We start from the raw sequence: 13,515 nt of genomic DNA on the forward strand, positions 1-13,515 counted from the left end.
GTAGAGAGAGTAAGATATGGTAGAGAGAGGGTACGAGATGGTAGAGAGAGAGATGGTAGAGAGAGAGAGTAAGAGATGGTAGAGAGAGATAAGAGATGGTAGAGAGAGAGTAAGAGATGGTAGAGAGAGAGAGTAAGAGATGGTAGAGAGAGAGATAAGAGATGGTAGAGAGAGAGAGTAAGAGATGGTAGAGAGAGAGAGTAAGAGATGGTAGAGAGAGAGTAAGAGATGGTAGAGAGAGAGAGTAAGAGATGGTAGAGAGAGAGAGTAAGAGATGGTAGAGAGAGAGTAAGAGATGGTAGAGAGAGAGTAAGAGATGGTAGAGAGAGAGAGTAAGAGATGGTAGAGAGAGAGAGTAAGAGATGGTAGAGAGAGTAAGATATGGTAGAGAGAGAGAGTAAGAGATGAGAGAGAGAGTAAGAGATGGTAGAGAGAGAGAGTAAGAGATGGTAGAGAGAGAGTAAGAGATGGTAGAGAGAGAGTAAGAGATGGTAGAGAGAGAGAGTAAGAGATGGTAGAGAGAGAGAGTAAGAGATGGTAGAGAGAGTAAGAGATGGTAGAGAGAGAGAGTAAGAGATGAGAGAGTAAGAGATGAGAGAGAGAGAGAGAGAGAGAGAGAGAGAGAGAGAGAGAGAGAGAGTAAGAGATGGTAGAGAGAGAGTAAGAGATGGTAGAGAGAGTAAGAGATGATAGAGAGAGAGAGTAAGAGATGGTAGAGAGAGAGTAAGAGATGGTAGAGAGAGTAAGAGATGGTAGAGAGAGAGTAAGAGATGGTAGAGAGAGTAAGAGATGGTAGAGAGAGAATAAGAGATGGTAGAGAGAGGTAAGAGATGTAGAGAGAGAGTAAGAGATGATAGAGAGATGGTAGAGGGAATATAGTCTTGTAAGCCGGTCGGCTCTGAAAGTCAGTGCATTGTGTGTTTGTATTTCTATGCTAAACGACAACCTTGCCTTGTCAACCGCAATCTGTTCAGTCAGTCAGCGTGATGATTACGACAATGTTAATTACACTCAAATAATCCATATCAACAGAAAATTTGCCCTTCGATTTGGATTTTAAAAGTCCAGCTCCATCTCCAGCATGCTAATTTGTGACACTCTGGAAAATGGAAGGCCGGTCCTACCTACATAAAGTTCTGTTTCAGACACTTCCTATAATGTATGCCGTATCAACATGCTAAATATAAAGACAGCAAAAGTAGCTTGCAATTACAGATAGGACTATTTGGAACTAGACGTGTGTGCACAGCACTGCACTGTACAAACCTCTGTACCTGGGCCGTAAGGTTATATTACAACAACACCATAACCTTGCAGTGGATGCTGGGTAGTATCGCAATAGGGAACTGATCTTTACAGCAGTACTGGGTCTCAGAAACACTCTAGATGGAGCCTGTTGAAGAGCAGCGTTATCTTACATCTCCATGTTCAAAGTGCCTCCTTGCACTTTGTGGATATAACATATACTAGATCCAGGTAGATATTTAGGTGAAACGTTTTGTAGTGAATCCTAAACAAATATGATCTCCCCGAGTGTTCTGCTCAGGGTTTCTATAACGATAGGAAAACCATATGCAAATGTAGAACTACGTTGTTTGTCCTTTTACTTTGGGTAGTAGTCTACTAGTCTCACAGAGATATCACCTTTCCAATATACGTATTGAATTGTTTGGTCTTTTTCAGGGAGGCAGAGATGTTAATACTCTTAATGCATACACAGAAGGATCCAGAAAATGGGACTGGAGAGAGAGGAAAAATAAGAGAAAAGAATGCTGTATTTTTCACCAATATGGACTGGCTGGTGTTATTTTATTGTTTGTTTTACGGTATCATTGTTACTTTTGTTATTAGGTTGACAAGAGGGAAAAGTCCAATTAAAGGTGTAGCTTTCTCAGAGTGGAATCAAGACAACAGGGGCAGGCATCAAAAGAGCTTTGGTGCTGGCAGCTACTGTATGTATGTATGTAGGTTAGCTGAATATCAGGTTATCAGGCAACGGTTTTCACAGCAGCTAAGTCCACTCCACCTATGCAAAATGCTCTTGAGTCTTGTCCAGACATAGCTTAACACTGTTAAACATCAGTGCTTCATAAATTCACTTTAAATGTTTCCTTTCTCAGTTTGGCTTTTTCCTCTTTTTATTTTTCTATGAATACCTGTTGAAATGTACATTTAGACCATTCTACTTCTGTCTATTTTCTATCCTTGATTTTGATTCAATGCACATATGGGTCCAAGAACGTGTTGGAACATTTTTCCTCTTTGTTGTGTAATCTGTCTGATGTTGACTGTGTGAATGTGTGGTTCTAGAATCTGTGTGATGTTGACTGTGTGAATGTGTGGTTCTAGAATCTGTCTGATGTTGACTGTGTGATTGTGTGGTTCTAGAATCTGTGTGATGTTGACTGTGTGAATGTGTGGTTCTAGAATCTGTGTTATGTTGACTGTGTGAATGTGTGGTTCTAGAATCTGTGTGATGTTGACTGTGTGAATGTGTGGTTCTAGAATCTGTGTTATGTTGACTGTGTGAATGTGTGGTTCTAGAATCTGTGTGATGTTGACTGTGTGAATGTGTGGTTCTAGAATCTGTCTGATGTTGACTGTGTGAATGTGTGGTTCTAGAATCTGTGTGATGTTGACTGTGTGAATGTGTGGTTCTAGAATCTGTCTGATGTTGACTGTGTGAATGTGTGGTTCTAGAATCTGTGTGATGTTGACTGTGTGAATGTGTGGTTCTAGAATCTGTCTGATGTTGACTGTGTGAATGTGTGGTTCTAGAATCTGTCTGATGTTGACTGTGTGAATGTGTGGTTCTAGAATCTGTCTGATGTTGACTGTGTGAATGTGTGGTTCTAGAATCTGTGTGATGTTGACTGTGTGAATGTGTGGTTCTAGAATCTGTCTGATGTTGACTGTGTGAATGTGTGGTTCTAGAATCTGTCTGATGTTGACTGTGTGAATGTGTGGTTCTAGAATCTGTGTGATGTTGACTGTGTGAATGTGTGGTTCTAGAATCTGTGTGATGTTGACTGTAAGAATGTGTGGTTCTAGAATCTGTGTGATGTTGACTGTGTGAATGTGTGGTTCTAGAATCTGTGTGATGTTGACTGTGTGAATGTGTGGTTCTAGAATCTGTGTGATGTTGACTGTGTGAATGTGTGGTTCTAGAATCTGTGTGATATTGACTGTGTGGTTCTAGAATCTGTCTGATGTTGACTGTGTGAATGTGTGGTTCTAGAATCTGTCTGATGTTGACTGTGTGAATGTGTGGTTCTAGAATCTGTGTTATGTTGACTGTGTGAATGTGTGGTTCTAGAATCTGTCTGATGTTGACTGTGTGAATGTGTGGTTCTAGAATCTGTGTGATGTTGACTGTGTGAATGTGTGGTTCTAGAATCTGTCTGATGTTGACTGTGTGAATGTGTGGTTCTATTATCTGTGTGATGTTGACTGTGTGAATGTGTGGTTCTAGAATCTGTGTGATGTTGACTGTGTGAATGTGTGGTTCTATTATCTGTGTGATGTTGACTGTGTGAATGTGTGGTTCTAGAATCTGTGTGATATTGACTGTGTGAATGTGTGGTTCTAGAATCTGTGTGATGTTGACTGTGTGAATGTGTGGTTCTGTAATCTGTCTGATGTTGCATGTGTGTAGTGAACTAAAGAAAGTATGAATTTAATTTGTCAAAAATGTACAAATATAATTTTCTCTGTCAGACAAATGGACTAAAAGTGTGGTAAAGTGTTTTACTACTTCTTGTGTACTTATAATTATGGAAACCAATAAATGTTGAAATAAAAAATTCAAAACTGATACTTTCTTTCATGACTTATCAGAGTAGCAAAGCATGGTAGTAGTAGTTGTAGTTAAACCCTAGTAGCTGTAGTTAGTGCTCAGTTTAAAATGATCTGCAGTACACTTTATATGAACAGACATGGAAATAGAAGGGAGAAACTACATTCCATTTAGTGTAGCTGACTAATGAAGTGTTGTAATGATTTAAAAATGCATCCGTTATACTGTAGCAGTAGCTATGCAATGAGAATCATACAACTGTCTAACACTAGAAGAACACTGAGTGCTTTAAACAAATCAACATGAAGTTTAAAGTATATTATACTTACTATAACTCACATACCGGCATTCATCTGAATAATATGTAATGCCACAAGTCAGCAGGATTTTACACCCCGTGGAAATGCTGTGAAAAGCTGGGCTCTAAGTAGGTTGGTATTAAGACTTCACTTTCTACTATACTTGACTTATTCTGTCTGTGTAGCACTTATGTGAGTCCCTGAGTGTACGTGTCACTATGAAACATCTAGAAAGACATTCATTTATATTCTGTAAGGATTCTGTATTTTCTTTTACAGGATGATCAAAAACATGTACACAAATAAGATTTGTTGATAAAAAAATAGTGCAATATCAAAACAAAAACAACAACAATAACAACAACAACACCACCAACAACAACACCAATAACAACAACAACACCACCAACAACAACACCAATAACAACAACACTGGTCGGTGAGTGAGAATTAGTAATTCAGTATGACCTTGTTTGTAACTTTAATAATATACATAATGTCAACAGAGATATAGCAACGTGTTTATCCATAGCCCATCGGTACAGGTGTTTATCAACCTGACTTATCTGGGCTACCAAAGGTCAAAGGGACAGTTCAAACTCACACGCCACAGACGTGTCCCGCGTACATTCTATAATGTCTCCATTCATAGTCATAGAATCCTGTATCACTAGCTACAGATGTAGGGTCTTAATTTGATCACCCGGTTGTTGCAGCAAATTTCCTGCAAGGTAGGAAATGCAAACTTGTAGTTATTCAAAGTTTAAAAAGAGTTCTAAAGTTTGTCATTTCCACTTAAAAATGTCAGACTTGATTTGCCGTAACTACAAAATGCATTATCAACCCCTACAAAAATGTCCATTAATTATAATCCACACAATAATTCACATTTCCAGTTGCTGCAGGATTATTTTCCTGCTGTGAGAAATCTTTCCATGACATAGACTGACCAGGTGAATCCAGGTGAAAGCCATGATTCCTTATTGATGTCACTTGTTAAATTCACTTCAATCAGTGTAGAAGAAGGGGAGGAGACTGGATTGTGCTTTGAGACAATTGAGACATGGATTGTGTATGTGTGCCATTCAGAGGGTGAATGGGCAAGACAAAATATTAAGTGCCTTTGAACGGGGTAGGTGCCAGGTGTACCCGTTTGTGTCAAGAACTACAACGCTGCTGGGTTTTTCACACTCAACAGTTTCCCGTGTGTGTCAAGAATGGGGGGGGGGGGTCCACCCATTATGCCACCCATAATGCCACCCATTATGCCACCCATTATGCCACCATTGACTAAAATGGGGAGACCCGTTCCATTCTATTTCTAAGGTGCCAGTTGTTCTTATTTTGTCCCCGTTCTGCATCTCCTTGGTCCGTCTCAGTCCAGCGGCTCTTTCTCTGGGACGTCCTCCAGAAGTATAACAGTGTACTCTCCAGCGTGGACATTTTCCCTTGGCCTCTCTTTAGACAGAAACCTCTCCATTTCCCGCTCCGCCTTCTCATCTCCTGAGCTCGCTCTGGCGACCTTCTTCTCAGATGCCTGGGCCGGTGCATTCCACCTGCAACATGATTTGACATGGTTTAATTCCATGGTTTGTAACTAAGTGACAACATGTTTCAATCTCATGAACATATTTTCCAGGATGGGTTTGAAAGTGGTGGATTTTACCTGTCTCTGGTACCTATGGCAACACAGATTACGACCAAGACGGCAACGCCTGCGACGAAGGCAACGATGATCAACCAACCTGGAGGAGGAGAGAGAAGACGAAGCAGACAGTGAGTGGAAGTGACCGTGTCTACTGGGTCCTCTAGTATGTTCACAAAACATTGTCTTCAAATTTAAACTGCAAAAAGGAGCAGAACGTTCCCTCATTTATCAGTAGCATATCTTGTTAGCTGGGCATGTATGATTCAGGAACTGACCCGATGTATATGAATCATGTTGTCCGGATGGGGTTGGTTTTACAGCAGCTGCATCATGAAGAACTGTGGAAATAGAGATAGATTAACTACAATATACACTCAAAGAGATGTGTTCAATACTAACATAAAAGTTATGTTCTCATTAGAGCAGGTATATAGACCTGCCAGAGTGCTGACTATTACGACAATGGACATGCCCTAGCCCACTCTGCTAACAGATACAATGGACATGCCCTAGTCCACACTGCTAACAGATACAATGGACATGCCCTAGCCCACTCTGCTAACAGATACAATGGACATGCCCTAGCCCACTCTGCTAACAGATACAATGGACGTGCCCTAGCCCACACTGCTAACAGATACAATGGACATGCCCTAGCCCACTCTGCTAACAGATACAATGGACATTCCCTAGCCCACACTGCTAACAGATACAATGGACATGCCCTAGCCCACACTGCTAACAGATACAATGGACATGCCCTAGCCCACACTGCTAACAGATACAATGGACATGCCCTAGCTCACTCTGCTAACAGATACAATGGACATGCCCTAGCCCACACTGCTAACAGATACAATGGACATGCCCTAGCCCACTCTGCTAACAGATACAATGGACATGCCCTAGCCCACTCTGCTAACAGATACAATGGACATGCCCTAGCCCACACTGCTAACAGATACAATGGACATGCCCTAGCCCACTCTGTAACAGATACAATGGACATGCCCTAGCCCACACTGCTAACAGATACAATGGACATGCCCTAGCCCACACTGCTAACAGATACAATGGACATGCCCTAGCCCACACTGCTAACAGATACAATGGACATGCCCTACCCCACACTGCTAACAGATACAATGGACATGCCCTAGCCCACTCTGCTAACAGATACAATGGACATGCCCTAGCCCACTCTGCTAACAGATACAATGGACATGCCCTAGCCCACACTACTAACAGATACAATGGACATGCCCTAGCCCACTCTGCTAACAGATACAATGGACATGCCCTAGTCCACACTGCTAACAGATACAATGGGACGTATTCAGACTTGACAACCCAATATCTTTGTGCAAGCCTTCCATTGACATCAATGAATGATTTACGCAGAAGTATGAGTAAAGTACAAGGATCTCAATTCTGAATGCCACCATTATGAACACAAGAACTTTGAAGGGACAGAATATTGGTACACTTCTCCTGGATTAACAGTACTGTACCTGTAGAGGTATCCACTGCCGGTTCCTCCCTTGGTAGAGCAAGCCTATTGGTGCCTTGAATTCTTGTCCTTGTTTCAATTAATGGCTTATCGACTAGGGAATTGTCTGTTTGGTCCTCCTCACCAGCAGGGGCTGCTACTGTGGTGCTACTCTGAGGCAGGAATCCCGACCCTGACCCTTCGATGTCTGAATTCATCCTGACTATTGTAGGTGCAGCAGAACTGGTGGTTGAGGTGAAGGCCAGCTCTGTATTCATCTTCGCAGCCCCGCCTTCCTCCAAGCCTGTCATACTGGTTAGTTTAGAACTAGGTGTATGGCTGGTCCCTCGACTTTGGCTAGGTCTGGAGGTGGTACTAAAGCTTGGATCATGGCTAAGAGGTAACAGGTCTTCTTCTTCAAACTCTGAGATGGGACTATGGCTGGGGCTGGGATCCGGTACACGACTAGGGCTGGGGACAAAGTTTGGTCTGAATATATCGTCCTTGAACTCCTCTAGCTCTGTTGTGGTGCTAGCATCATGAGTTGGATAAGGACTGGGGCTGGGGTTAGGGTCAAGGATTGCGTTAACATCCTCCAAATCCATCTGAAAATCTGTGGTGGGGTTAAACTCTGCTGTGGGGACAAACTCTGCTGTGGGGAGAAACTCTGCTGTGGGGACAAACTCTGCTGTGGGGACAAACTCTACTGTGGGGCTTTCAGTATCCAGGATCAGGCCCATTTCATCTTCCTCTGATGAATCAGGTCTATCACTTGGATTGGAATCATAGTCGTACTTTTCATAATTGTCCTCTGTGTTGCTTTGACTGGGATGAGGAGTTGGACTGGGGTGAGGAATTGGACTGGAGCGGAGGTTAAAGTTAGGTTTAAGGTTGGCGTCAAACAGCTCCCCTTCGTCGTCTTGTCCCGAAGTGGAGTCTTTCATGCTGCCTTCTGTAGTGCTGCCCTCTGTCTCATCTGTGCTGCACTCCTCTGGGTCAAAGGTGGGCAGCTGGTCTTCCGGGTCAGATGTCACAGGGTCAGGGGTCACCAGATGATCTAGGTCCAGTGTTTCATCACTGCTGGATGTTCCATTGTTGGCATCCGGGGGACCCACTACAAGCTTATTGAAGAACTTGAAAGTTTCCCCAATAAAATCTCCAGCAGCCAGAGCTGGAAGTTCTGTCGAGGCTGTGACGAAGAGAAGAAAAGACCTTAGCTCAATAATTACCTACTAACGTCATGTCCTGACCTTTACAGTAGAGGAAAATTACTGAGCTTTGATGTCTTTGCATGACAAAGGAAGGCCTGGGAGTATCGTGGCCTTTCAGGCTCCTCCCTGGAGTACCTGTGTGAACCTGTCGTGTTCTGACTAACCATACAGGAAACATAAATATTAACTGGGATGACTAATCGTCTGCCTTTGTGTGTGATAGAGGCAGTTACATCAAATCATTTGGTTCTATTGAACCGCAAAATCAACACACCCAAGCCTTTAAATAAACAATGTCTTGGCTTGTCTCTTTTCCCTGTTCTGTTGCCATAATTAGTCAACAGTGCTACTTCAAAAGAGTTTAGGATAGGCTTTGAAGAGGTGCCCAAATGTTATGCCCCAACAGAGGCATTCACGTGAATAAGGTGTGCATATATCTTTTTCCTGCAAGAGGGCGTACTAGGGAGCTAACCAGGGATACACTCTTAGCAGTAAAGATGCCTGGAAGAACCTTTTGGGTTGCCACATCGGCAGGACCTTTCCAGTTCAAAAAGGTTATTGGAACCCCACCGGAACCTTTTTGTGATGGGAGGGGTTCCATTTTGAACCTTTTTAATAATATATTGTAGAGCTGGCAGCCTATGAGAAGACTGGAGGCGTGGCTTATTGGAAGTGTGGCTTTCAGATAATTTTTTGGGGGCACCCGTTAGAGTAAATGTCATTCCTATTCACCATGTTCAGTTTGTACACTGCAAATGTAATTATTTCTTCAATATTTATGCATATTCTAATATAATATGAATAATATAAACATTGCTGATTAAATATAGTAATAAAGTAGTAACTATTCCAACTTTGCGATTTTCATAGGCTCTTGACTGAGGAAGTCATTCACCTCTGTAAGCTTCCTTGAACAACAGAACAGATGAACAGAAATTACATTTACTCAAACCGGTGACCCAACAAGATATATCTTAAAGCCACACCCCTAATAAGCCACGCCTCCACTCCAGGGTTCCTCCTGGAACCTGTTGCTACATTGAAACGTTAAAGGTTCCAACAAGAACCCCTCAACTAAACAAAGGCGCAAATATGAGCCATTGACTAGCAATGGTTCCTTGAGAAACTCAGGGGTTCCTTGAGGATCTCCAGGGGTTCCTTGAGGATCTCCAGGGGTTCCTTGAGGATCTCCTGGGTTCGTCAAGTCACCACTAATTCTAAGTGTGTACTGTGGCGAGAGGGGGTACTAGGGAGCTAACCAGGGATACTGTTGCCCAATCCCAAACTTATCTCTAACCCCTTTCCTTAGGTATTTGTTGAATCCTCCATAGGATCTTAACTGTTTCATTGAATGTTGAGTATCATTAAATACTGTTTTCAAACAAAAGGAGAAGTAACCGCTCTTAACTTTGTCATTGTTCTTAAAATTTGACATCAAATACATTATCCTGTATGTCAAGCAATCTCAGGCCTCCATTTCTAACACACTTGTGAACAGTTTTACCTGTATGAGGTTTCTTCCTGTCCAATAACAGTTTTACCTGTATGAGGTTTCTTCCTGTCCAATAAAAGTTTTACCTGTATGAGGTTTCTTCCTGTCCAATAACAGTTTTACCTGTATGAGGTTTCTTCCTGTCCAATAACAGTTTTACCTGTATGAGGTTTCTTCCTGTCCAATAACAGTTTTACCTGTATGAGGTTTCTCCCTGTCCAATAACAGTTTTACCTGTATGAGGTTTCTCCCTGTCCAATAACAGTTTTACCTGTATGAGGTTTCTCCCTGTCCAATAACAGTTTTACCTGTATGAGGTTTCTCCCTGTCCAATAACAGTTTTACCTGTATGAGGTTTCTTCCTGTCCAATGACAGTTTTACCTGTATGAGGTTTCTCCCTGTCCAATAACAGTTTTACCTGTATGAGGTTTCTCCCTGTCCAATAACAGTTTTACCTGTATGAGGTTTCTTCCTGTCCAATAACAGTTTTACCTGTATGAGGTTTCTCCCTGTCCAATAACAGTTTTACCTGTATGAGGTTTCTCCCTGTCCAATAACAGTTTTACCTGTATGAGGTTTCTCCCTGTCCAATAACAGTTTTACCTGTATGAGGTTTCTCCCTGTCCAATAACAGTTTTACCTGTATGAGGTTTCTCCCTGTCCAATAACAGTTTTACCTGTATGAGGTTTCTCCCTGTCCAATAACAGTTTTACCTGTATGAGGTTTCTTCCTGTCCAATAACAGTTTTACCTGTATGAGGTTTCTCCCTGTCCAATAACAGTTTTACCTGTATGAGGTTTCTTCCTGTCCAATAACAGTTTTACCTGTATGAGGTTTCTCCCTGTCCAATAACAGTTTTACCTATATGAGGTTTCTCCCTTCTCACCCAAGCTTGTATGAAACTCACCAAAGCACTTTGGTTTCACAGAAATTCAGGATATACACATTAATGCACCTGCTGGAACAGCTCAGCAATTGCTACAAAGACTGCTGTGTGTCTGTCTACATGGGGAGGGGGGGACTTAGGCACTAAACATGTAAATAATAGGTCCCCCTGTATTCACTGAGCTAGAGTACAGGTAGGTTTGAAACACGATGAAGCTCTCCGGGGAAGTAGAAAAGTGCAGACTCATCAGACGAGGATAGGATTACTTGAATTCCATAAGCCTGTGTTCAGATACAACAGGAGGTCTTAGACAGTGACCCATTTTACTTGGCTGCACAATCAATGGCCAGCTGGGGATGCTTTAATAACCCAGATTAATGCACAACCAATTTCCAGCTGGGGATGCTTTAATAACCCAGATTAATGCACAACCAATGGCCAGCTGGGGATGCTTTAATAACCCAGATTAATACACAACCAATGGCCAGCTGGGGATGCTTTAATAACCCAGATTAATGCCCAACCAATGGCCAGCTGGGGATGCTTTAATAACCCAGATTAATACACAACCAATGGCCAGCTGGGGATGCTTTAATAACCCAGATTAATACACAACCAATGGCCAGCTGGGGATGCTTTAATAACCCAGATTAATGCACAACCAATGGCCAGCTGGGGATGCTTTAATAACCCAGATTAATACACAACCAATGGCCAGCTGGTGATGCTTTAATAACCCAGATTAATACACAACCAATGGCCAGCTGGGGATGCTTTAATAACCCAGATTAATGCACAACCAATGGCCAGCTGGTGATGCTTTAATAACCCAGATTAATGCACAACCAATGGCCAGCTGGGGAAGCTTTAATAACCCAGATTAATACACAACCAATGGCCAGCTGGGGATGCTTTAATAACCCAGATTAATGCACAACCAATGGCCAGCTGGGGAAGCTTTAATAACCCAGATTAATGCACAACCAATGGCCAGCTGGGGATGCTTTAATAACCCAGATTAATACACAACCAATGGCCAGCTGGGGAAGCTTTAATAACCCAGATTAATGTCTCCTCAAATCCAGTTATACAAAATACAGTCGGGCCCATAATTATTGACATCCTTGATAAAGATGAGCAAAAAAGACTGTATAAAATAAACAATATAAATACTGAGCTATATTGTATGCTCCCAAACATTTTTTAATTATATTATTTTATACTAATACAATGACTCAGAGAAAGATATTTTGTTCAAGAAAGTAAAAAAATATATACTGTACTGAATTAAATTGGACTGTACTGTACTGTGCTGAATTAAACTCCATTGGACTGTACTGTGCTGAATTAAACTCCATTGGATTGTACTGTACCATGCTGAATTAAACTCCATTGAACTGTACTGTACTGTGCTGAATTAAACTCCATTGAACTGTACTGTACCATGCTGAATTAAACTCCATTGAACTGTACTGTACCATGCTGAATTAAACTCCATTGGATTGTACTGTACTGTGCTGAATTAAACTCCATTGAACTGTACTGTACCATGCTGAATTAAACTCCATTGAACTGTACTGTACTGTGCTGAATTAAACTCCATTGAACTGTACTGTACCATGCTGAATTAAACTCCATTGGATTGTACTGTACCATGCTGAATTAAACTCCATTGAACTGTACTGTACCATGCTGAATTAAACTCCATTGAACTGTACTGTACCATGCTGAATTAAACTCCATTGAACTGTACTGTACCATGCTGAATTAAACTCCATTGGACTGTACTGTACCGTGCTGAATTAAACTCCATTGAACTGTACTGTACTGTGCTGAATTAAACTCCACTGGGCTGTACTGTACTGTGCTGAATTAAACTCCACTGGACTGTACTGTACTGTGCTGCCCAAACTTGTGAAACATAGACGTCTTTTCAACGTCTGGAAAATAAGGCTTCTAGGTGTCTTTTAAACGTAATTTAGCTTACTGGGTACGTTGTTACAATGGGGATGGTTGTCAGACTGTGACAAGCAACCCCAACCATAATATCTGATCTTGTTTAATGTGAACACAATTTCTCATGCAATTTTACATTTGGATGGCCCTGGGAATTGAACCCACAACCCTGGCATTGCAAGCACCATACGTTACCAACTGAGCCATAGAGCAGGGTTTTGCTCATTTGGTCCTGGGACAGTAATACATTGTTACTCACCAGGAACAGGGTCGGACTGAACAGGTGCCAGAAGTCCCAAAATGACCCCAAGCAGTAGAGTCCACATCCTGAGATCAGAGATAGGCATCGAGGGAGAGATGAGAGAACGTGTACTGCTGTGCTCTGTGCTTCTGTTCCCAAGAAGGCTGGCTTGTTTTCCTAGGAGTGTCTGTGGGATGACTCAAGTGGTTTGAAGGGTGTAGCTCAACTTTTATATACTGAGATGCGAGTCACGTCAGTGCATCATCGATGACTAGTGACAGTCGATTGGTTGGCGGAGGTGGGCTAGAACACAGAACACACCCTCTCTTTCAAAAACTCTCCCTCTCTGGCTTTCTCCCTCTTTCGATCTCTTTCTTACACACACACACACACACACACACACACACACACACACACACACACACACACACACACACACACACACACACACACACACACACACACACACACACACACACACACACACACACACAT

General features: G+C 42.1%; 2 protein-coding genes across 2 annotated transcripts; both read right to left on the reverse strand.

Moving 5' to 3' along the window:
• Nucleotides 1-1,804: 1,804 nt before the first annotated feature.
• On the reverse strand, nt 1,805-4,745 carry LOC123730749 (uncharacterized). Its single transcript, XM_045708314.1, has 3 exons — nt 4,700-4,745; nt 3,212-3,450; nt 1,805-3,141 (listed from the first exon to the last, which is right to left on the reverse strand). The coding sequence occupies exons 1-3, from the start codon at nt 4,743-4,745 to the stop codon at nt 2,200-2,202; spliced, it is 1,227 nt and encodes a 408-aa protein (XP_045564270.1). The 3' UTR covers nt 1,805-2,199.
• Nucleotides 3,734-13,360, reverse strand: LOC106587778 (cell surface glycoprotein 1). Its single transcript, XM_045708770.1, has 5 exons — nt 13,039-13,360; nt 7,255-8,421; nt 6,019-6,081; nt 5,762-5,840; nt 3,734-5,651 (listed from the first exon to the last, which is right to left on the reverse strand). The coding sequence occupies exons 1-5, from the start codon at nt 13,124-13,126 to the stop codon at nt 5,471-5,473; spliced, it is 1,578 nt and encodes a 525-aa protein (XP_045564726.1). The 5' UTR covers nt 13,127-13,360; the 3' UTR covers nt 3,734-5,470.
• Between the last annotated feature and the right edge of the window lie 155 nt (nt 13,361-13,515).

This window comes from Salmo salar, chromosome ssa26 (genome assembly GCF_905237065.1).
Source record: "Salmo salar chromosome ssa26, Ssal_v3.1, whole genome shotgun sequence".
Taxonomy (NCBI): domain Eukaryota; kingdom Metazoa; phylum Chordata; class Actinopteri; order Salmoniformes; family Salmonidae; genus Salmo; species Salmo salar.